At 43.2% G+C, this 22,577-nt stretch overlaps 1 protein-coding gene across 8 annotated transcripts in view; it reads left to right on the forward strand.

Annotated features, from left to right (window-relative positions):
- Positions 1–22,360, forward strand: part of PTPRK (protein tyrosine phosphatase receptor type K) — a 1,183,996-nt gene extending 1,161,636 nt beyond the window's left edge. For 6 of the 8 annotated variants that reach the window (XM_069234833.1, XM_069234830.1, XM_069234832.1 and 3 more), the window contains 2 exons: positions 11,580–11,715; positions 21,136–22,360. In XM_069234833.1, coding sequence (XP_069090934.1) covers positions 11,580–11,715; positions 21,136–21,189 — 190 coding nt within the window. In that variant the 3' untranslated portion in view covers positions 21,190–22,360. The remainder of the gene's footprint in view (positions 1–11,579; positions 11,716–21,135) is intronic. The other 2 variants (XM_069234836.1, XM_069234837.1) reach the window with 1 other exon arrangement.
- The last annotated feature ends 217 nt before the right edge of the window (positions 22,361–22,577 follow it).

Genomic DNA, 22,577 nt, shown 5'->3' on the forward strand with positions numbered 1-22,577 from the left:
TTTTCTACAGATTGGGCACTTATGGCCTTATCCTGTACTCTAAGCATATTAATTAACAGTTCTAAGGAAGGATTCTTCCCTACACTCAAACCTCTCTCTATGCAGAGACTCCTTGCTCCTTTCCAGCTAAGGTGATCATATGCAAGTTTGGACAGTTCAACATTTTGGCCTGTGCCAGACATTTTTAGAGAGAGTTAAAGTGATAGACAAAGAGAAAAAAGTTTTCAGAACTTTTTGGAAAGACAGAAAAAAACTTTTTAAACTTTTAAGAACTTTTTGAAAGTTTTAGAAGTACTTTTCAGCACTTAGAAAAGAGTGAAAAGAGGAAATGCAAAACTTTTTGGCTATGTGTATATACACTGACCTTGTTTTGTATATTTTTCTCTTATGAAAAGTACAATGACAAGAGTGGTAAGTAGTCTCAAGCACTTATCCCACCACTGCACAACCAATGTAGGAGGCTGGACTGGCTTGTAGTGAGTACCAAGGGGTACTTGCACCTTGCACCAGGCCCAGTTATCCCTTATTAGTGTATAGGGTGTCTAGCAGCTTAGGCTGATAGATAATGGTAGCTTAGCAGAGCAGCTTAGGCTGAACTAGGAGACGTGTGAAGCTACCACAGTACCACTTAGTGTCATATGCACAATATCATAAGAAAACACAATACACAGTTATACTAAAAATAAAGGTACTTTATTTTTATGACAATATGCCAAAGTATCTTAGAGTGTACCCTCAGTGAGAGGATAGGAAATATACACAAGATATATATACACAATAGCAAAAATATGCAGTATAGTCTTAGAAAACAGTGCAAACAATGTATAGTTACAATAGGATGCAATGGGGAAACATAGGGATAGGGGCAACACAAACCATATACTCAAAGTGGAATGCGAACCACAAATGGACCCCAAACCTATGTGACCTTGTAGAGGGTCGCTGGGACTATTAGAAAATAGTGAGAGTTAGAAAAATAACCCTCCCCAAGACCCTGAAAAGTGAGTGCAAAGTGCACTAAAGTTCCCCTAAGGACAAAATAGTCGTGTTAGAGGGAAAATGCAAGGAAAACACAAATCAGCAATGCAACAACGATGGATTCCTGACTGAGGGTACCTGTGGAACAAGGGGACCAAGTCCAAAAGTCACAAGCAGCTCGGAGATGGGCAGATGCCCAAGAAATGCCAGCGGTTGGTGCAAAGAAGCTCTTACTAGGCTGAAGAACTGTGAATACTGCAGGAACGACAAGGGCTAGAGACTTCCCCTTTGGAGGATGGATCCCCCACGCCTTAGAGAGTCGTGCAGAAGTGTTTTCCCGCCGGATGGACGCCAACAAGCCTTGCTACACGCAAATCGTGCGTTTGGTGTTTTTGGACGCTGCTGGGGCCCAGGAGGGACCAGGAGGTCGCAAATTGGACCTGCAGAGAGAGGGGACGTCGAGCAAGACAAAGAGCCCTCACTGAAGCAGGTAGCACCCGGAGAAGTGCCAGAAACAGGCACTACGAGGATGCGTGAAACGGTGCTCGCCGAAGTTGCACAAAGGAGTCCCACGTCGCCGGAGACCAACTTAGAAAGTCGTGCAATGCAGGTTAGAGTGCCGTGGACCCAGGCTTGGCTGTGCACGAAGGATTTCCGCCGGAAGTGCACAGGGGCCGGAGTAGCTTGCAAAGTCGCGGTTCCCAGCAATGCAGCCCAGCGAGGTGAGGCAAGGACTTACCTCCACCAAACTTGGGCTGAAGAGTCACTGGACTGTGGGGGTCACTTGGACGGTGTCGCTGGATTCGAGGGACCTCGCTCGTCGTGCTGAGAGGAGACCCAAGGGACCGGTAATGCAGCTTTTTGGTGCCTGCGGTTGCAGGGGGAAGATTCCGTCGACCCACGGGAGATTTCCTCGGAGCTTCTGGTGCTGAGAGGAGGCAGACTACCCCCACAGCATGCACAAGCAGGAAAACAGTCGAGAAGGCGGCAGGATCAGCGTTACAGAGTTGCAGTAGTCGTCTTTGCTACTATGTTGCAGGTTTGCAGGCTTCCAGCGCGGTCAGCGGTCGATTCCTTATCAGAAGGTGAAGAGGGAGATGCAGAGGAACTCGGCTGAGCTCATGCATTCGTTATCTAAAGTTTCCCCAGAGACAGAGACCCTAAATAGCCAGAAAAGAGGGTTTGGCTACCTAGGAGAGAGGAAAGGCTACTAACACCTGAAGGAGCCTATCAGCAGGAGTCTCTGACGTCACCTGGTGGCACTGGCCACTCAGAGCAGTCCAGTGTGCCAGCAGCACCTCTGTTTCTAAGATGGCAGAGGTCTGGAGCACACTGGAGGAGCTCTGGACACCTCCCAGGGGAGGTGCAGGTCAGGGGAGTGGTCACTCCCCTTTCCTTTGTCCAGTTTCGCGCCAGAGCAGGGGCTAAGGGGTCCCTGAACCGGTGTAGACTGGCTTATGCAGAATTGGGCACATCTGTGCCCAACAAAGCATTTCCAGAGGCTGGGGGAGGCTACTCCTCCCCTGCCTTCACACCATTTTCCAAAGGGAGAGGGTGTCACACCCTCTCTCAGAGGAAGTTCTTTGTTCTGCCATCCTGGGCCAGGCCTGGCTGGACCCCAGGAGGGCAGCTGCCTGTCTGAGGGGTTGGCAGCAGCAGCAGCTGCAGTGAAACCCCAGGAAGGGCAGTCTGGCAGTACCAGGGTCTGTGCTACAGACCACTGGGATCATGGAATTGTACCAACAATGCCAGGATGGCATAGAGGGGGCAATTCCATGATCATAGACATGTTACATGGCCATATTCGGAGTTACCATGGTGAAGCTACATATAGGTAGTGACCTATATGTAGTGCACGCGTGTAATGGTGTCCCCGCACTCACAAAGTTCAGGGAATTGGCTCTGAACAATGTGGGGGCACCTTGGCTAGTGCCAGGGTGCCCTCACACTAAGTAACTTTGCACCTAACCTTTACCAGGTAAAGGTTAGACATATAGGTGACTTATAAGTTACTTAAGTGCAGTGAAAAATGGCTGTGAAATAACGTGGACGTTATTTCACTCAGGCTGCAGTGGCAGGCCTGTGTAAGAATTGTCAGAGCTCCCTATGGGTGGCAAAAGAAATGCTGCAGCCCATAGGGATCTCCTGGAACCCCAATACCCTGGGTACCTCAGTACCATATACTAGGGAATTATAAGGGTGTTCCAGTAAGCCAATGTAAATTGGTAAAAATGGTCACTAGCCTGTTAGTGACAATTTAAAAGTAATGAGAGAGCATAACCACTGAGGTTCTGGTTAGCAGAGCCTCAGTGAGACAGTTAGGCACCACACAGGGAACATATACATGCACACCTATGAGCACTGGGGCCCTGTGTGACAAGGTCCCAGTGACACATACATATAGGCCACAAACCTATGAGCACTGGGGTCCTGACCAGCAGGATCCCAGTGACACATAACAACCATACTGAAAACATAGTGTTTTCACTATGAGCACTGAGGCCTGGCTATCAGGATCCCAGTGAGACAGTGAAAACAGTGACAAACACCCTGACATACACTCACAAACAGGCCAAAAGTGGGGGTAACAAGGCTAGAAAGAGGCTACCTTCTCACACCAACCAAGTCCTTTTAGCTTTCCCTTAGTGGAGCACAGACACCCAGTTGGAGGCAGGATCGAGCGATTCTCGCTGGGTTTGCAGACTATGACCTCAAACAAGTGGGTCCTGCAGATAGTCCTAAGCCATACTCCTTGCCCTTTATTGCCACTCCATCTCACTTTCCATCACCCCTAGAACCACTGACGGAGGAGTGCAAGCGCTTTTGGCCAAAGGACTATCAAGAGAGTAGCTGAGGCAGAAGTAGGTCGTATTTGTTATTCTTGCTGCTTTCTGGTGCAGAAGATGGGTGGAGGCCTTTGCCCTATTTTAGGACTGTGCCTTCTCATTTCCTTCTTCCGGAAGGAAATATTCAAAATGCTCACACTGGCCCAGGTTTGTCTGCCCTCCACCCCGAAGACTGGATGGTGGTCTTTGACCTGAAGGATTCCTACTTACATATACCAGTCTTTTAGGCCCATTGGCCTGTCTGTGCTATCTGTGGTCGTGGTAGGAGAAGAGCATTTTCAGTTCACTGTGCTCCCTTTTGGTCTCACCGGTGCTCTTCGTGTGTTAACAAAAGTGATGGCGGTGGTAACAAACTTGTCTTCGGAAGTTGGGGGTTCCAATCTTTCCTTACCTCCACAACCAACTATTGAAGGCAGGTTCACCCCAGGCAGTGGTCAACCACCTCCAGATTATAGCAAATCACCTGTCAGCTTTGGGACTCACTATCAACGTACCAACAACACACCTGACTCCTCAGACGCTCCCCTTCATCAGAGCAGTTGTGGACACAGTTTGATTTCATGCCTTTTTATGGCAAAGGAGGGGAGAGTCTAGGACATTCAGGCTATGATCCCGATCTTTCAGCCTCCGTCTTTGTTTCAGCGAGGTCGATTCTTATGCTGCTGAGACTGATGGCCCCATGCTTTTTGCTGGTCAAGCACAACAGTTGGCACATGCGCAGACACTGCAGTGGGATCTGAAGTCTCAGTGGACCCAACATCAAGGGGACCTTTCCAACCACTTCCATATTTCAGAGGAGACTGTAAAAGACCTGCAAAGGTGGTTACTGGTCCTAGACCGGACCCCTATCCCTACCCCACCCAGAGCTCACAGTTGGGACCATGCATCGCTTCTGGATTGGGTTGGGGGCAGCGACCTGATTGAGATGGAGATCAAATACTCTAGTCTCTAAAAGAAGCCCAGCTCCTTATCTACCTTCTGGAACTGCAGACCATATTTTTTACATTGAAAGCCTCCCTTTTATCCCTGACATGGAGGCTAGTACAGATGCTAATGGACACCACCACCGCTACCACCATGTAGTAGTGTAACAGGCAGAGTAGAGTGGGATCCTCAATTTTGTGCAAGGAGCACTATGCCTCTGGAAATGGCTGGACTACTATAAGATCTTCCTTGTGTTGAACCACCTGGCAAGATCCTTGAATGCCAGTGAAAGCAAACTCCACCACTGACACCTAGCGGATCATGAATGGCAATTACACCCTGAGGGTGGCGCAAGGTCTCTTCTGCAAATAGGGAGAACCTTGGCTCGATCTGTTCACCACTGACAGTGAACATGCAGTGTCAGAACTCCAGTGTGTTGAAGGTTCCAGGGCGTCTCTCGTTAGGAGATTCCACCTAGAGTGGACCTATGAACCTCCTGTATGCCTTCCCGACAATACCTTTTCTACTTTGAGTTCCAAAGAAGATCACAACTGACCAGGCCCAATTCCTCTTATGGGTCCCATTTTGGGCACTGAGAGTATGGTATTCAGAACTCCTGAGCTTGAGCATCTGTACCTTGATCAGACTGCCCTTCCAGAAGGACCTGCTGTTGCAGGTGCAGGGCAGGGCTCTGCACCAAAGCCTTCGAAAGCTCCAGTTTCATGCGTGGAGATTAAGCAGTGGCAGCTGAACAGCTTTGACATCTGGAAGTGGTTGATATCTTGACAGCAAGGCATCCCAGGATAAAACTATGTATACACCTTTCTTTGGGACAAGTTTGTGGCTTGGTACAGCAACATCAGATTGACACTCTCTCCAGGCCAAGTTGTCTGACACTCAATTTTTGTCTCTCACCCTGCAAAGCTTTGCTGTGGGCATAGTATAAGGGCATGGATCTATTTTAGGGGTTGCAAGGGATCTTACAGCGACCCCTGTCTTGCCCCTTTCAGCCCCTGGCACTGCTTTTGCAACCACGGCCCCAGAGGTGGCAAAATCATTACCAAGAGCTCAGGAGCAGTTTGTCCTTGCAAACTTCGGTTGGAGCTCCATTTTCCTTGTTTTCTGTCAGTGTTCTGTTACACTAATAGCAAATAATATATGTGTAAAATGTGTGTGTGTGTGTGTGTGTGTGTGTGTGTGTGTGTAAGCATGTGTGTGAGTAAAATTAAAGGTCAAATGGAATGTGATGTCACTTACGCCACCCCTGGCATTTTGGCGAATTGACATTCATGAATTTGGGTATCCTTTGTCCTTTTTACGGTTGCTGGACAAGCCCTCATTGTTTAATTTCACCAGTTGTGATGTGTTTTTTAAAAATGCTTTCAGCACTTACTTCCACCCTCTCCATTTGATATGCCACATTAGGGCCATAACTTGGTCCTCACATTTTTGATGAACACTCTTTGAACTGCTTTACATCTTACTACTACAGCTTCTTACCATCAAAGCAGGGTTCCTCATTGAGTCATTATGTCACATAAGAGCAGCGAGTTAGTGAGCTGCAGGCTATCTGCTTCTGTCCACTGTGCACCACATTCTTCCCAGATAAATTGATTCTGCGGACGTGAGTATCCTTCTTGCAGAAGTTGTGACGACGTTTTGCGTCGATGAAAGCATCACCAATGTTCTGTGCTCCCCCTCTGGAACTCTGAGTAGGGGAGAATCCACTGCTTGGACCACAAAAGAATGCTAGGCTTTTAAACTGATCATAACAAAGAACACTGCATGGGCAAATCGGTTATTTGTGGAGTTTAGGGGAACGAAAAAAGGCAAGGCTGTGCAGAAAAGGACCATCTCCTGCTGGATCATAGTCTACACGAAGATCTGCTATGCACTGGCCAAAAAGTAGCCTTCAGAGGGACTGCAAGCTAATTTCACAGGGGCCAGGGCTGCTACCAATGCACTGGCACACAGAGTTCCTGTCCTGGGAATGTGCCAAACAGTCACTCCATACATTCATGAAGCGCTACTGTCTGGCCAGCCAGTTTTACTAACAGGGGAATTTCAAAGGACCTTTAGGTTTGAGCCAATTCACAGACTCACTGTTTAATAGGTACTACTCTGGTATCTATTCAGAAGGTGAGGAATCTGTTGTTAGAAATGTCTATCAGAAGAACAAGTTACCTACCTTCAGTAACGCTCTTTCTGGTAGAGAATCTATCCACTGATTCCTCACCAACTCTCCCATCCTCCAGTTTTGTGAATTGGACTCTATCCATTAATAATATCCCAAGTCAAGGAATCTGCATTCTGGTCAAAGCCAATTCAATGTTGGAGCAGCCGTGAAAGCTACTGATTTCAGCATTCAGGAGTGGCACCTTTATGGGGCCTGCATTTCATCGGAACAGCGTCATTACGGAGCTGGATGCACCACCTACCGGCACATATAGGTCCTGCTCAACGGTTTCTGGATCCAGCCTGACTTGACTGCTAGGGTATCAGAACCCTGTTCAGAGGGCCAAGAGGCGCGTAAGAGATACTGGGCCCAACCATGGGGATTGAGGCCTTTTACTCCTGATGCCCAGGGGTCTGGCTTACTGTGGATTCTGAACAGCTGGGCCTAGTACCTCTTCAGCACACGGCTCTCCGCGATAGCATGGGTTGAGTAGTCCAAGGTTTCTCAGAAAGGGAGGTAGAGACAGTGGGGCTAATCATAGGATCACAACTCAAAATATGTTCATTAGCAGCAGTAACGGATTGTCCAGTCAAATATTTATAAGAAAATTAGGATTTATATGACCACAAAGTAAAATACGCCATACATAAACAATACACACAGCCCCCTGAGGTCAGGGCTGTAGTGTTTAACAGGCAGTCCACAGAGACCCACTTCCTTCTCAGTAGCGGTAGTGGTTATTTTGCTGTTCAGTGTAGGTGATATTCAGGTTAGACACACTAGTAGTCCGAGGCTCACAAATCTCACTCCAATTTTGTTAGTGTGTAAGGGCTGGAACACTTTTTACTTTTCTATCTGGCAAGCAAGATTCCTGTGGTCTTCTGGTCCCTCACTCTTACCCACACCAGCAGGGATTGTTCGACCAGAGTTTCCAAGAGCATCTGCCTCTGATGAATATCACACACACACAGCTCTGCAGGATCTGCGGCTGGGTGTCCTCAACGCTCCTCCAATCCAAAAGCAAGCTTCCTTCGGACTTCCCTACAGTTGGTGTCAGGAGAGATTTTTGTGGTCTCTGGTTCCGATCCTCAGTGGGAGTTCTAGCCCACACTGGTCATTGCTGTGGCCTCTCCTTGCGACAATACCATCCAGCCAGGTCATGTACCTTGTCGTTTTTCAGTGCCCCCGACATACACCATCTTTCCACTCGTGCGATGGCTGTATTGGCACCAGAGCATGGTCCTCTTCACAGCAGCTTCCTCTTACATAGAGAGTGGCCAACTTACACACCACACACAGGAGACAGACCAAACGGCACAATAACCTTCATGGCCACCCCAGCTCCTGACATACAGGGTTGCAGCCTTGCACACAAGCGATGACCTAATCAGTGCAGGAGCTGACTCCTCACACCACGCTATAGGGTTCCACTCTCCAGGATCACCTACTGTAGTCTTGTCATTTTGTGCCTTATGGATAAGCAGAGATGTAGGAAATTGAGGTATTTGTTGGGCAGTGTGATTACCCACTTAAAGTAATAACCACAGAACATATTAGGGTGAACTCTTAAAGTCACTAGATTCACTGGAGCTCAACTCTATGGTAGCTGTGGCACAGAACAGACAGGCTTAACTTACAAGTATTTTGTAAAGCGTTTACAAAGTACTCAAACCATGATAAAGTTGAACACTACAAGGGAAAAAATCCCAAATCAGTTAAGATAAATAGATTCATAAACTGACACAAAAACGAACAAAATTCTGTAAAGCGTATAGTAGTGATGAATTTAAGGTTCAAAATAGCTCCAAAAGTTTCAAGTGCGAGCCGTGTTCATCTGATTGTGCTTGACTGGGACAAAGGCAAGGTTTGAGGCCGACAACAATGAAGCATATTTTAGATGCAGGGACCAGGTTCATCACAGACTTGGTCTCTGAAATAGAAGTTAAACGTCTTCAGCAGGGCAAGGCTGTAGCTGAGCACTTCATGTCATTGGCTAGCCACTGCGCGGCGTCTTAATGAATTTATTGACTTTTGGCAGGGAAGGTCTGAGTGCGCAAAATTAGAATTTTGCCTCCAGAGAAAATCCCTTACCAACCGTATAGTTTTGTCACCTTTGCCCAGTAAAGATTTCTACCTTCAGACTTAGTACCTGTTTGACACTTGAATTGTTCCGGTGGGGCAAGGCTGCAGGCTGTAGTCAGAGAGCTCTACGAGATCAGATACTTTCCCTGCGAGCTCCTGCTGAATTGGATTTGCTGCTATTAAGACGAACATAGCAGGAGATACAGGGATCTTTGGCTCAGCAGCAATGCATTGTTGTGGGATCAGCTTGGCAGGTTGGTTTCGGTCCTCCTCCGCTTCCCAGTGCAAAATGTTTCTAAGTCCCAGATTCAAGGATTTATTATACGGCTTTAGACTTTGACAACATCCAAGAGTCCAGGACCTTGGGCATAGTGCTTGAATCGAGATTCACTCGAGCTGAGGTCAACAGCATGGTCCAGGACAGTTGGAAATGGCCAGCTGGAAAGGCAGAAAAAGGGTCTTATGGAACTTGTTGAGTCCCTGTATCCCAAGCAAACGGTCAGCCTTATGACTCTTAGAGTCTACTACTTTGTCCTGGTACAAGAGGGAGAGCAGGTCCCGACTTCAGGTGGGGGGATTGTTGGGGGGTGGGGTTGCATTGAGGCGTGGCACCAGCCTGTGGTTGGGGACAACTCTGTGCCATTTCCTGATCAGTGAAGTAAAAGTTCTGAGGGTAAACCTCTCTGCTTTTGCAGTACTTATGGTGTGTTCTACTTGAAACAATCCCGCAGTGCCTCTCTATGCCTAAAAACAACATTGCAGAACCTTTCTTCCAATGAGCAGAGCTCCTGTGCCTACCCTCAAAGTGTGACCAGGTAAATGAGCAATTCCTCCTCTGTGGCCACTAAAAACTGGTTTTGGGGGCAACAGCTCTGCCTTTGGGCATGGTGCCTCACTGGCTAGGACGATAAAGGAAGGGGGCTGGCCCAGGTGCTAGCTAAACCCTAAAATCACCCTTGCCTCTTTTAACTCTACTCACCCCTGAACACTAAAATTACCCTTACTGCCATTTGCCTCTACCCTCTTTTGTACTCTAAATCCAGCTTCATCAGGCTGTTTTCCCTCCTTAAACACTCTCCTGCCTTCACAAAAGCACCTCTAAAAGTTTTGAGGGCACTGTCAGTTTTTATGCCATTCAGAATGTTTGCTGGGCACCTTCGCCTCTTTTGAAGTTAGTCCCCTCCCCACCACACTGTATACCTTAAATTGTGACTGAAACATTTCCTACACTGAGACTTGTGAGGCATATTTATTACAGGTGGCTTTGTGGTCACTCATTTCTTTGCTTTCTTTGACAGCGAGTGCCTGCTTCACTTCCTCTTTTGAGTGTTTGACTCTACTGTGTAGTACGGCCCCAATAATGTTTTTTGTTGCCCAATGTCTGTCCTGTCTTGCTGCTTTCAGGGGTACTTTTTTTCTTTTACTTGCTCCTCCGTCACACCCCACTCCTCTACACATTGTTGTTTACCCTGCCCCTGTTCTCCCTCTTCCTGATTTGTTGCTTGTCCCATTCACCGCTGCCCATCCTCCGTTTTTGCTTGCCGATTTTAGATCTCACCCCCATCCCCCTCCATTGCTTGCCTCCTCCTGTCAGAACAAATAGCACATAAACGTTGCAGCAGCAGCTTACAAGATGCTACAAAGATGCAGATGGTGCTGCGCTCCCTCAACTGCATGGCGTAAACGGATCTTTGCATAAGCTTTGCGCTGCCATAGCACTTTTTTTTCCTAACTTTCAGCCATGCTGCGCTGGGCTAGGTTTAGAGCCCTTGGCTTTGTCAGTGCTTCATTTATCTTTCCAAAGAGTGGTTTAACCTGTAATGTTAACCAATGCTGTATGTTGCGGCAAAGTTTACGTAGGAAGCGTGCTAACCATAACAATAAAATGGCTGATTCTTTATGTGCCGTCCATGGCTTATTCCGAACCACACCATTTCGGTGTTTGAGCTTTTATGCCTATTTCTCTCAAGTTTGCTTACCAAAACCTGGCTATCATTATATTAACTTGCACTAAAGCCACGGTCTCTACGACGATATTTTAGACATTCAGGGCCTGATTACAACTTTGGCGGAGGGTGTTAATCCGTCCCAAATATGTCGGATATCCTGCCCACCCTATTATGAGTTCCATAGGATATAATGGACGCGTAATACGGCGGGTGGTATATCTGTCACATTTGGGACGGATTAACACCCTCCTCCTAAGTTGTAATCAGGCCCTCAGACTCTACCACTGACCGTACTTTATTCTGAGTTTGTTCTTTTTAAAGCAGATTTCATTGGGTCATTCGAGAAATTGAAATAAAGTAATTGACATTGACCTAAGTCTCATGTTTAAAAAAAAAATAGAAATAAATTACTGTGTTTTCGTTATCGCTCACTTTTTATACGCTAGTTGTTCATTAGACATCTTTACATTAGTAGCAAAGAAATGTATAAATGCTCAGTTAACGATTTTGGTAATTTGAAATGATTCAGTCATTAAAACCACTGCCTTATTGCTCTAAAGCGCAACGCTTATTTGAGAAGTGGCTTTCAATTTTGATATTTAACTGTGCCTTTTTTATATTTAGAAATGGAGGAGGTCGCAGTGGAATGTTTTGTGCGATTGGCATCGTCTGCGACATGATCAAAAGACAAAACGTTGTTGATGTTTTTCATGCAGTAAAGACCCTTCGTAACAGCAAACCAAACATGGTGGAAACCCCGGTAAGATACAGCAGTCATCCAGCTACTGTTCTGATGTCTGTCCTGTCGCCACGTGTAATGTTTCCATTTCCGACATAGCCAGGTTCTATTGTGTTTTCATTGTGTTTTCTTACTTGATAAGCATTTGACTGCTCATTGTAACATTACCAACCATCAAGATTTTATAGCTGCCAAACTATACTTGTTATAGCTACTTTCAAGCCCCAGTTATTATAGCAAGCTTTTGTCTCGACTGTGGTATCCTTTACAGGATATAACGTGCCTGTTCAAAGGTTTTCCAAAATTTCCGTAAGGGACGTGCAGAGTAACACACAACAACGGTTTTATGTAAACTAGGCTTATTGTCTCTTGCACATTTTCCCCACTGTCCACACCGTTAAGCTCTGCAACCCAACACAGAATTAACTAGAACACTCAAGCCACTAAATAAAAATCCTAAAATGTTTTACACACAGACCTCACTACAAGTACCAAGGCCAGCCTCCTGTAAGTATAGTGTAGCATGCAACCCGTCCCATTATCTGCTTCAGCATATTGTCAGGGGTATAATGTGCCAGTCAAGTACAATTAGTTATGTACTGCATTTCTTCAGAAGTAATGCAAACTGTACATCTCATGTGCCTGCTGCATGTTATGCAGTGTAGCGGTCCTTTAATATGTAAAAGACAGTTCAACTATGTCACTTGTTTCTGTGGTGTACTATCTTTGTAGTCTTCTACAGCTGTAAACTTTGGCAACCTGCAAACAAACCAGGAAATCCAACAGAGAGAGCATAGTGGGCTGTCACATCCATAGTTCAAAAACCACTTCCTTACCCTAGAACTTTCCAAACGCTTTAAAACATAACCCAGCCATCTATCTCAAAAAAGTAATTAGCATTTCTAACTGCTTTATGTTTGTGTTGTCTGATTTTGTTGATTTGCTGCTAGATGCAGTACACTATGATTTTAGCAATGGATGTTGTGTAGCATGTTAGTAAACACTCAACTGATAGTTTTCAGAAAAAAATGCATATATGCAGGTTTATCCTGTTAACATCATACATTCTATTTTGACAACTCAGCTTGTTTTTTGTAGGATGCTGTTTGGATTTATCAGCTCACCGAAACCAGATCCCCTAAATCCCACTGAGCTAGCCTTGCTGTTACTCAGTAAAGAAATTAGTGCTTCAGATGTTTGATATGTAGGTGGATTTCAAGGCATTAAATTAGCTGCAGCCTTCTTAAGAGTCAGAACTTACACTTGTCCTAATTTTGAGGAACCGAAATGCCATATCTCATGTAAACTTGTACTTTGTTTCATAGAAATTATTTCAATCCATCCTATGGAAATTTTAGATGGGAAACCAAAACCCTGCAGTGGTGAAATCTAATTAACCTTCACATATTACTGATTAATGTATTTGGCTTCCTATTACAGAATGGCATCTTCAAAACTCAAGGCTGGAATGCTCATGCCCTACATTGTTAATTTTGATATTTTGCAATATTATGTGTGTATTGCTTTGCATATATATATATATATATTATAGTAATTTATAGATGAATAGTCGGTGCACTTTAGCAGACAGAGAGCATCCCACACCATAGGGAGTGCTTGGTTTGAAGAATGGTGAAATGCAGTGTGGTCTGTGTGGAAAGTGTTTTAGTGTGTTACTGAGTGACCATAGTGGTGCTCATACATGACATTGGTCTTGGCACTTATGTAGGTAGGTAAGTAGGAGGGTGAGACGTGGGTGGGTAATAAACAGTTTTATTATTGTGTTTAGTTTGAAGAGTATGGATTAATGGTGTGACTTATCTGGGAATTGTATTGGTGTTGTGTGTGATAAGCAGTGGATTGCACTTTATTGTAGCAAATTAAGTTGAAGGAATTGATTAGGTCCAATTCAGTAGAGGTTGAACAAGATAGTGAACTGATCAAACTTGCCGTACTCCCCAGCATGAGGTGAAAAAAGCTGACATAACTAGGGGATATTGAGATGCTGCTGTAGTTGCCTTAAAAGTAGAAAGTGATCCAGTTTGAAATGCTTCCCCGGAGTGTCTGCTGACCTCTAATGTCAAGGAGTCGAGTCTGTTGGTCGCCAGTGTCATAGATGGCAAATAGACCCAGTAGCAATGTTGAAACCACTCCATTTCTGTCCAGTGTTGTGCTCTTGTCACGCTAGATGGATATTAGTTCAAGTTTCTTTTTCTTGGTGAGTTGCTGACATAGGAGGTCTTAAAGGCAGAGCAGAAGGTTACTGAAGCTGGTTGAGGTTGCTTCTTTCAATGGAGGTAGCAGATCTGGCAAATACCATGTTTTAAAGCTTTGGATCAAGCAGGGCCCTTGCTGAGAGAAAGGGGGCCCAATTATCTTCACCAGATCTTTGAATGCGATGACCAAGAGTTGCTAGAAGGAGGCCATTGTCAGTTGTCTACCTCTGTAGTTTCTCTCTTTTTTGTGGTCTTTTGTATGCTGAGATATGGCATTTATCTCCGGAGGTAGTGTTTCAGTTTCTATGTTTTAAAGACAAATTTGTTTACAATTGAATCAAAGGAGGCTTTTAAGGGATATTATGTTGGTGATGTACTCTGGATTACTGAATTGTGAGAGAAGTCCTATGCAGCTCTTTTAAATGGCGTTTTAAATTCCCTATGGCAGTGGTTCCCAACCGTTTGACTTCTGTGGACCCCCACTTTATCATAACTGTAATCCCCAATTAATCATTATTGGAATCCGGGGACCCCCCTCTGAGTCATTACTGAAAGCTTGGGATCTAATCTGTTAGTACTATTTAATTTTCTGAGCAGTCGCAGACCCCCTGAGGAGGCTTCACGGACCCCCGGGGGTCCCTGGACAACTGCCTTTGGAGTAATGCATTTTTGTATCCTTAGTGGATGTCTTTTATATCCTGTTGTGACTCTCTGTTCTGTCTCTTTTGTTGTTTGATTCTGATCATATTGCAAGATTATTTCATTGAGCCAAGGGATTCTCTTTCTGTGCTTGGGACATGGGGGTGTCGTCTCGGGTACTATTTTGTCGCTGTACTGGAGACAGTTTTTCCAATTTCATCATTGTTTTGGGGGGAGAGGTTTGTTGAGATGGGAATTTCCTATTGTTTCTGCAGTAGTTTCATTTTCTCCTAATGCTGTAGGTGTTGTTAAGGGAAAGTTCACCGGAAGGTATGTGAGGTGATGATCATTCTGGAATATGGGAAGTTTTCATGTTTTTGTGACAAATCTTGACGGCGCGAGGACTGCATCCAGGGTGTATTTGTCCATATGCAAGTTCGGAGAAATTTAAGACCTCTAGGTTTACCGTGAGGGCATTCATTTGAGTGATATTTCATTGTCGAGCAAGATGTTAAGGTCTCTCCCAGGATGCAGTGATTGATGTGGCTTATTATTACCATGAAGATGATACTTAGCAGAGCATCTGCAAATTCTCTGTTGGAGATGGAATGTCCAGAAGTTAAGTAGTACTAGAAGAGATTAGTTTTCAGTTGTGTGTAATCATTGTGTCTGCGAGATAGCTTTAAAGATACTTACTGTGCCTTCTCCCCTTCTTCTCAGAGTGCTTCTGTGTGAGGATCTCATGTTCATGTATGATGGACTTATGGGAGAATGGCTTGTTTTCTGTGATGAACAGTTAGTCCTGAGGATTAGGCGGGAATCTGATTGTATTTATGTTGTGGTTTTTCATTGATTGGGGAGAGGAGGTCAGAGGCTGTTGAAGTGTTTAATGGTTGGGGGGCTTGGTGAACAGGAAGGAAGGTGGGGATGGGAGCAGAGGGGTAGAAGTGGAAGTCCTGTTACCAGGCTGCAGGAAGTAGAGGAGGACCTTGACATGATTAGTGTTAGTAGGAAAACAGGTAGGTAGAGAATGTTTATTGAAGGAAGGTAAGTAGCTGAGAGCTATTGGATGTTGTGGAAGGAACAAGGTATCCACAGTGAGGGTAGGAGAAAGGTATGGAGAAATATGTAGGGGAGAATGAGAAGGGAGGGGGGCTTTCAACCTTTTTAATTAGATTGAATAAGGAGCTAATGTGGTATGTGATAGAAGCTGAGTGGACTAAAATGTTGATGCTGACTCTAGAGCCTGCGAGGGTGCAGTAGATGTAGGTGTGAAGGGGAAGCATAGAGGGAGGGAAGGAAGGGAATTAGAGTAGGCCATGAAATCTAAGAAGGGTTGAGAAATCTAGAGCAAAAGGACTTTTAAAAGTGTTGGGAAGTATGTGGGGAGTGGTGAGTGGTGAGTGGTGGTTGGGAGTCCTGAGGGGTGCTAATGTAAGGGCATAGGAGCAGGAGTAGTTAAAATGTGAGTAGGGTGATTGGAAGAGGGAGTAATAGGTAGAGTGAGGGAGAGATTGATGGCTTAGAAGGGTGACAGCTACAAGGGCAGGGACAGTAAGAAAAGGATGGATGGGTTGAACAGGGAGCGGGTAAGAAGGTGACTGGTATAGTAGCAGCTTAAGTATAGGTTAGAGCAGGTAGGAATAGGTTAAGCAGGGTACTAGAGATTTGGGGTATATTAAGTAAGGATAAGAAGCCATTGGGCATTTTTAAGAGTTGTGAATAGTGGAAGCTCTGCTATGAGGATTGCTTAGATTTGTTATTGTTTGCACAGAGGCTCTTTCCAGTTGACACTTAAAAGCTGCTTCCACCAACCAAGGATTCTGTTCCTTCTTAATCTCCCTTGGAACCTTCGAATCATGTGACAGCCCCTTGTTTGAAGATACTGTTCATAGATGAAAACAGGAATAGGAAGCAAAGGTTAACATCACTACCCACATCTCATCTAAGAGTTCATTCTTTTAGAGAAGACTCTGATCACTAGGCTTTAGAATTATTTGCATTTGGCACACAAAATTATTTTCACCTTTTTGTAAGGTTTGCCACTATCTTTAGAGAGCCAATGGTATATTAGATATTAGAGCTTCCAACAGATATTTTCCTGCTAATTGTAATCCTAAGTGGTTTAGTTTTACAGCTTGGACTCTTTAATGTAAAAGCTTTCAAATTCCTGCTAGGAGTGTTTTCAGTAATGGAGTCCGTTGGATGGTGTTGCCAATAGGAAATTCAGTTTTCAGTTGATGTGTTTGCCACTAAACCATTATGTTCCTTGTCACACTCCAGGATCATCCTTTCAGGGTGACAAGCCTTGGTTCTTATGCATGGTTCATGGTTTTTAGATTAATACTGCTTTGTTGGATGTAGTAAGCCATGGAAAAAACGGTCTTCCATTAAACTATGTTAATCAGGGGCTGCCTGATAACATAATGCTGTTTTATTGAATTAGTGGGAAAATCTGGACAAGAAACATACATCTCCCAGTTGGTTGAGAATACAAAGCGTGTGGTGTGTGAGTAGGGGAACTTGTCCCAAGCCCACAAGGCCAAGTGGTAACATCAGCAGAGGCAAATTGACACTAAACAGCGTCAGTTGTCATCTAAATCTTCGTCCAAGAATACTTCAGTTTCAGTGTCAAGTGACAATGAAGAAGATGGATGTGCGATGTTGATGATTACTTCAGAAAAGCGTGCACATGTTGGACTGGTCGAATGTGAAGAAAAGTACAAGTCGAAGAAAAGTTGAAGAGGAAAATAGCAAAAGTCATTTAAAAATTGTATGAAAATCACACTAAAGATAAATGGCTGTTACATAACTTAAATTATTGACAGTCATTCGTTGATGAACATTATGCCTGAAGAAAAATACAATGAACCACTCCCCGTCTCTCACCCTTGAGAACTAAAGTGTATACATGGGCTCCATCAGCACCATTAAGAAGAAATCAAGGTTCATTCGTAGAAACCCTGACACACAAAAAGACAATGGTACAAGCACCCAACTGTGTACTTCAAGGTACTGCATCAAGTGCCTGTTTACTCAGTTTCTGTACTACTGCTGGCATGTGACTGATATGTGTGAACTACAACATGAATGCTCATCTAGAAGTAATAAGTCAGTTTCCCTTAGTTTCATGATTTAGGAAAACTGAAGACCATGAAATTAAAACTTTATATCAATGAGGACGTTTGTCCTGTTGCTCAAAGACATAGGCACATTAAATTTAATTTGCAAAAAGCTGTTGAGAAGGAGCTTGAGACATTACTCAAGCATAATATCATTGAGCAATCTACTGGTCCAACTCCGTGGCTTTTGCCCATAGTGGTAGTACCCAAAAAAGACAGTAAAGGAGCTGTCCGCATCTGCATTGATATGCATCAAGCTAACAAGGCAATTGAAAGAGAACAACATCCTGGTCCACGCATTGCTGACATGATCACACAGTTAAGTGGGGCCGAAGTCTTTTCTCGCCTTGATCTAATCAAAGGTTCAGAACTGTCTTAAGATGTCATTCAACTTAAAATACAGCTTGTCACAAATGGTTTAAATTACAGTGATGACCTATTGTTTTTGGGGACACCCAAAAGTAACATGATAAAGCTCTTATACAAGTTTCTCGACTACTTACTGATGGAGGTGTAAACTTGAATGCAGAGAAGTGTGAGTTTCACAAAACGAAACTCAGATTCTTTGGCCACATCTTTTCTGAAGGGGTATGACACCGGATCCAGGTAAAGTACAAGCTTTGTTGGTCACCAGTCCCCCACAAGATGTTACCATGTTATGTTCATTTCTTGGCATGGCCAGTTACTGTTCTCAATACTCATGAGACTTTGCCACAGTAAGTGCTCCTTTAAGAAACTTAACAAAAAAGAATGCTCATTTTACTGGTCACATGAATGTGAACAGAACTTAAAGAAATCAAGCAGGCAATTAAGAACACCACTGGATGGCCTACTGTGATCTGAAGCTGTATACATAGGCTGTTGTTGAAGCAAGCCCAGTCTGATTGGCTGTGATCCTTGCCCAACACAGTGGACATCCAGATGCTCGATGGCATATGCAAGCAGAAGTTTATCACAAACTGAACGTTCCTATTCACAACCTGAGGAAAAAAGTCTAACAGTTGTGTGGGCTTGTGAACATTTCCACATATTCTTATATGGAAAACCTTTCTCTCTTGTAACTGATCATCAAGCATTGCTTACCATCTTTGGCAATCCAAAAGCCAAGATGTCTCCCAGAATGAAACGTTTGGGTTTGTGACTGCAGGAGCATGACTACATTATCTGGCATGAACCAGGAAAGGATCAAAACCCTGCTGACTACTTTTCACGAGTGCTAGTTCAGTGTTATGGTAACCTTCGAAAGTGGCTGAAGCCTACATTAACTTCATTGTAAAGTCAATTACTCCTGCCACTTTTCCTTTGGAACAAATTATTAGTAGCATAAGCAAAGACAGTGACATGTTGATACATGTTGATACTAAAAGATATCATTACACATCAATCCTGGAAACAGCATACACAGTCTCTCACATGTGACAGTTCATTTCTGAAGTTCAAGAATGTAAAAGAGGAATTCTCAGTTACTCAAGAAGGTATTGTTTTACGAGGTTCAAGAATTGTCATACCAGGGAGTCTGCGACAACAAGTAATTGAATTGGCTCACAAATAACCTTGTGAAATTGTTGCTACTAAACAAGCTCTTCAAGAGTGAATTTGGTTTCCCCATCTTGATGAGACAGTCGAGAAAAAGTTGAATCCTGTCATTCTGCAAATGCTTATCTCACAAAATCAATCCACATTCCTTGAATATGTCTGACTTACCGAAACATGCATGAGAGATTGTTGCTGTGGACTTCTTTGGTACTCTTGACAATGGATACCACCTGATGGTTATTATCAGTGAGTACTCTCGTTTTCCACTTGTCAAAGATCTTTCATCAATCACTCAAGAAAAATGTATTGAAAGGTTAGATGGAATTTTTGCAATATCAGGTGTTCACTCAATTTTTAAGCCTGACCGTGGTCCACCTTTCAACAGTTGAGAATTCAAAGACTTTTTCACTCCATTCAATGTGAAGCATCAGATAATCACATCTCTTTGGCCACAAGCAAATGTCATTGTGAAATGCTTTAAGCACCCTTTGAAAGACTCTACAGGGTGCAACATTGGAGAAGCTTGATCTGAAGTCAGCTCTCCATACTACTCTTAGAGCTTACAGATCAACTACTCATTCAACGACAGGTGAACGTTATGCCATACTGATATTTGGGAAAGCTATGACAACCAAGTTACCACAATGGACCAACAGGAGATCTACTAGAGATGGTGAACTTCGTCAGAAAGACTTGTCATGAACAAAAGATAAACGTGCATGCTGACAATCATTGATGTGCCAAGAACATCACTTTCTATTAAGGAAATCCAGTACTGGTGCAGCAAATGAGGAAACGTAATTCCGATGCTTCCTTTTATGCTGAACCGCTTGAAGTTGTGACTAGTAAGGGAAACATGGGGGACTTCAAACCATCCTGGGAAGTTCCTCACAAAATATTCTTCACACTTCAGACATCTGCCTCAACATTCACCAGTTCCTAATATTAGAGGTGAAACTGTTTCGAGTGATACTTCAGAGCAACCCCTGACTGCATCTGTCCCTACATCACATGGGTCAGTCATGGATGCTTCTCGTCTCTCTTGCCAACTTCAGTGGACACAATCTGGGTGTTTTGTCAAAGCTACTAAACGACTTATGGAGGAGTTGTAATTAATTTATGTATAGATGTCTGTAAAAGTTGTATTTTTTTGTTTAACATGGGAGAGATGTAGTGTCGTACGAGTAGCAATGACAGGATCCTTTTGATTCCTAATGGACTCGGTAGAACTGTGATGTAAGTGTTTGGGTGTGGTGACTGGATTTCAGGTTTAGAATGTTGAGTAGGCGCTTGCATGCAGAAGAATAAAGATGTTTAGATCAAGCTCCGTATGTGGCATGTTCATTTAAGAGTACCCAGGCTGGGGAGGATGCTACAAAGTGCACATTGGCTGTAATCCACTTTTTATCCACTTTTCACACACCAATGTCTGGGAAAACATCTCAAAACATATTAGCACGGTGATCAGCTTCCATTCATACCCTTTTATGTTGCACACCACATTGAGATATAAATTTGATTTAATCAATTTGTAGCTGCTTACAGTGTATAGAAATTCTCACTTGGGAGTAAGGTTCCCATCTTTGAACATAAAAGCTGTATGTAGAACGTAGAGAGAAAGAAGCATGTGAGAAAAAGCTGCATCTCTGATTATCAAGAGAAGAGAATGGGCTTATTAGAAAAAGTAAGGAAAAACCATTGAAAAGAGCACCTAACATCAAAACTGCCCTAAATTAAAACGAAACCTTCCTTCAAATGCATGTTTTATAATGACTAAACATTTTTGTATATACAGAAGACCCAGCAACTTGTCAATAGATGGTTGTTGTGATAGTAAATTCCTCCTTTGTTTCAGCTCACACAGCTGTGTTTGAGAGCATATATATTGGTTGCTGAATTAATGTATGAATATTTGTTTTTACTTGCAGGAACAATACCGGTTCTGCTATGATGTTGCACTGGAATACCTTGAGTCATCTTAGTCAATATGGATGTGCCAAATACTACAATCCATTTGAAGCTTTGTTTATTGTTCAAGACAAATTTTGGGCAGCTGTGAAAAGAAATGATTTTATTGTGGGGACTTAAACATTTTAAATGAAAAAAGTATTTTTCTTATCAAATTGTGTATCTAAATACGATCACTTGATCTGTGTCTGTGACTGTACCTACTATTGACTATTAGTGCCACATGGATCTGTGTAACAAGAGAAGATGGAGCAAGCCACAGCAAACAGCGATCTTATTGTGTCTAAATATGTAGTCATCTCACAAGAATATAACACAGCTAATCTGTTGCATGTATCAATATTTCCCAGGTGGCATTTTGTTTTATTGTTTTTTAAAAAAAATAAAACAAAAAATTTATGTTACATTGTAATGTTAAAAAAAAAAAACTGTGCAAATCCAGTGTAAATGCATTCTTTATACATTTCAACTGTTGCAGATATATTATAGCTTGCTCTGTTTTGTGTGCTAAGATAGCTGGCTCACATACAGTTTTTAGAAAAACCTACACATAAGCCAAAGACTCAAGTGTAAATATGTCAATATGGGAGAGAGCACATTGTATTTATTGTTTACTTGCATTCCTTTTCTGATGGCTGAAAAACAATCATTTTTCTTGAGAAACTTTTTTTTTGCTAAGATCAACTGTAAACAATTTTGTAGTTTCATTTTTGTATGTTTTAGTGTACGTAGGAAACATACTTTTAAAGCATAGACCATAAAACGTTGTTAAAGTGATTTTGTTGTGTACATGCTTGTGAACTGAATATATGTCAACAACTTGGCTAGACGGTCTTTCAATGCAGGACCAAATTTTACATTTTGCTGAATTGTATATTTTTTCACAATTGTATTGTTATATATGGATGAAATCAATATGGTAATGAAACTGCGCTCATTAAAATGGCCTTGCTTTTGACTTGCACCACATTGGAAGTTGTTTTCTGGGTATTAGGTAAGCTGTAAAGAAACAGTGTTTGAAGCACAGATCTGGCAACAATACCACACACATCCTTTCAGGGTACAAGACATGTTTGTCTAGCAAATTGTAAAATTAAACAATGTTTATTTTGATGTTTACAGACATGTATGCTTTGAATTCTGACAAAGCAGGATTTCAATAAATTCAGTACAGGATTCCTTGTTTGTCAGTTGTCATGCGTTTTCCTGTTTTTCCTGCCAATTTCAACTTACTTGCAGTGTCATTGAGAACACATGATTGCTTAAGTCTTGTCACTTTGCAAGAGACAGAATGATGAAGTCTGTTGTCCCTTTAATTTTTGTTCTATGATGATCTTTAACTTGGTTAGAACCTGGGTATGCCACCAAATGAATATGTATTTTCTTTATGATTTGCAACAAA

Source organism: Pleurodeles waltl, chromosome 5 (assembly GCF_031143425.1).
Source record: "Pleurodeles waltl isolate 20211129_DDA chromosome 5, aPleWal1.hap1.20221129, whole genome shotgun sequence".
In the NCBI taxonomy this organism is placed as follows: domain Eukaryota; kingdom Metazoa; phylum Chordata; class Amphibia; order Caudata; family Salamandridae; genus Pleurodeles; species Pleurodeles waltl.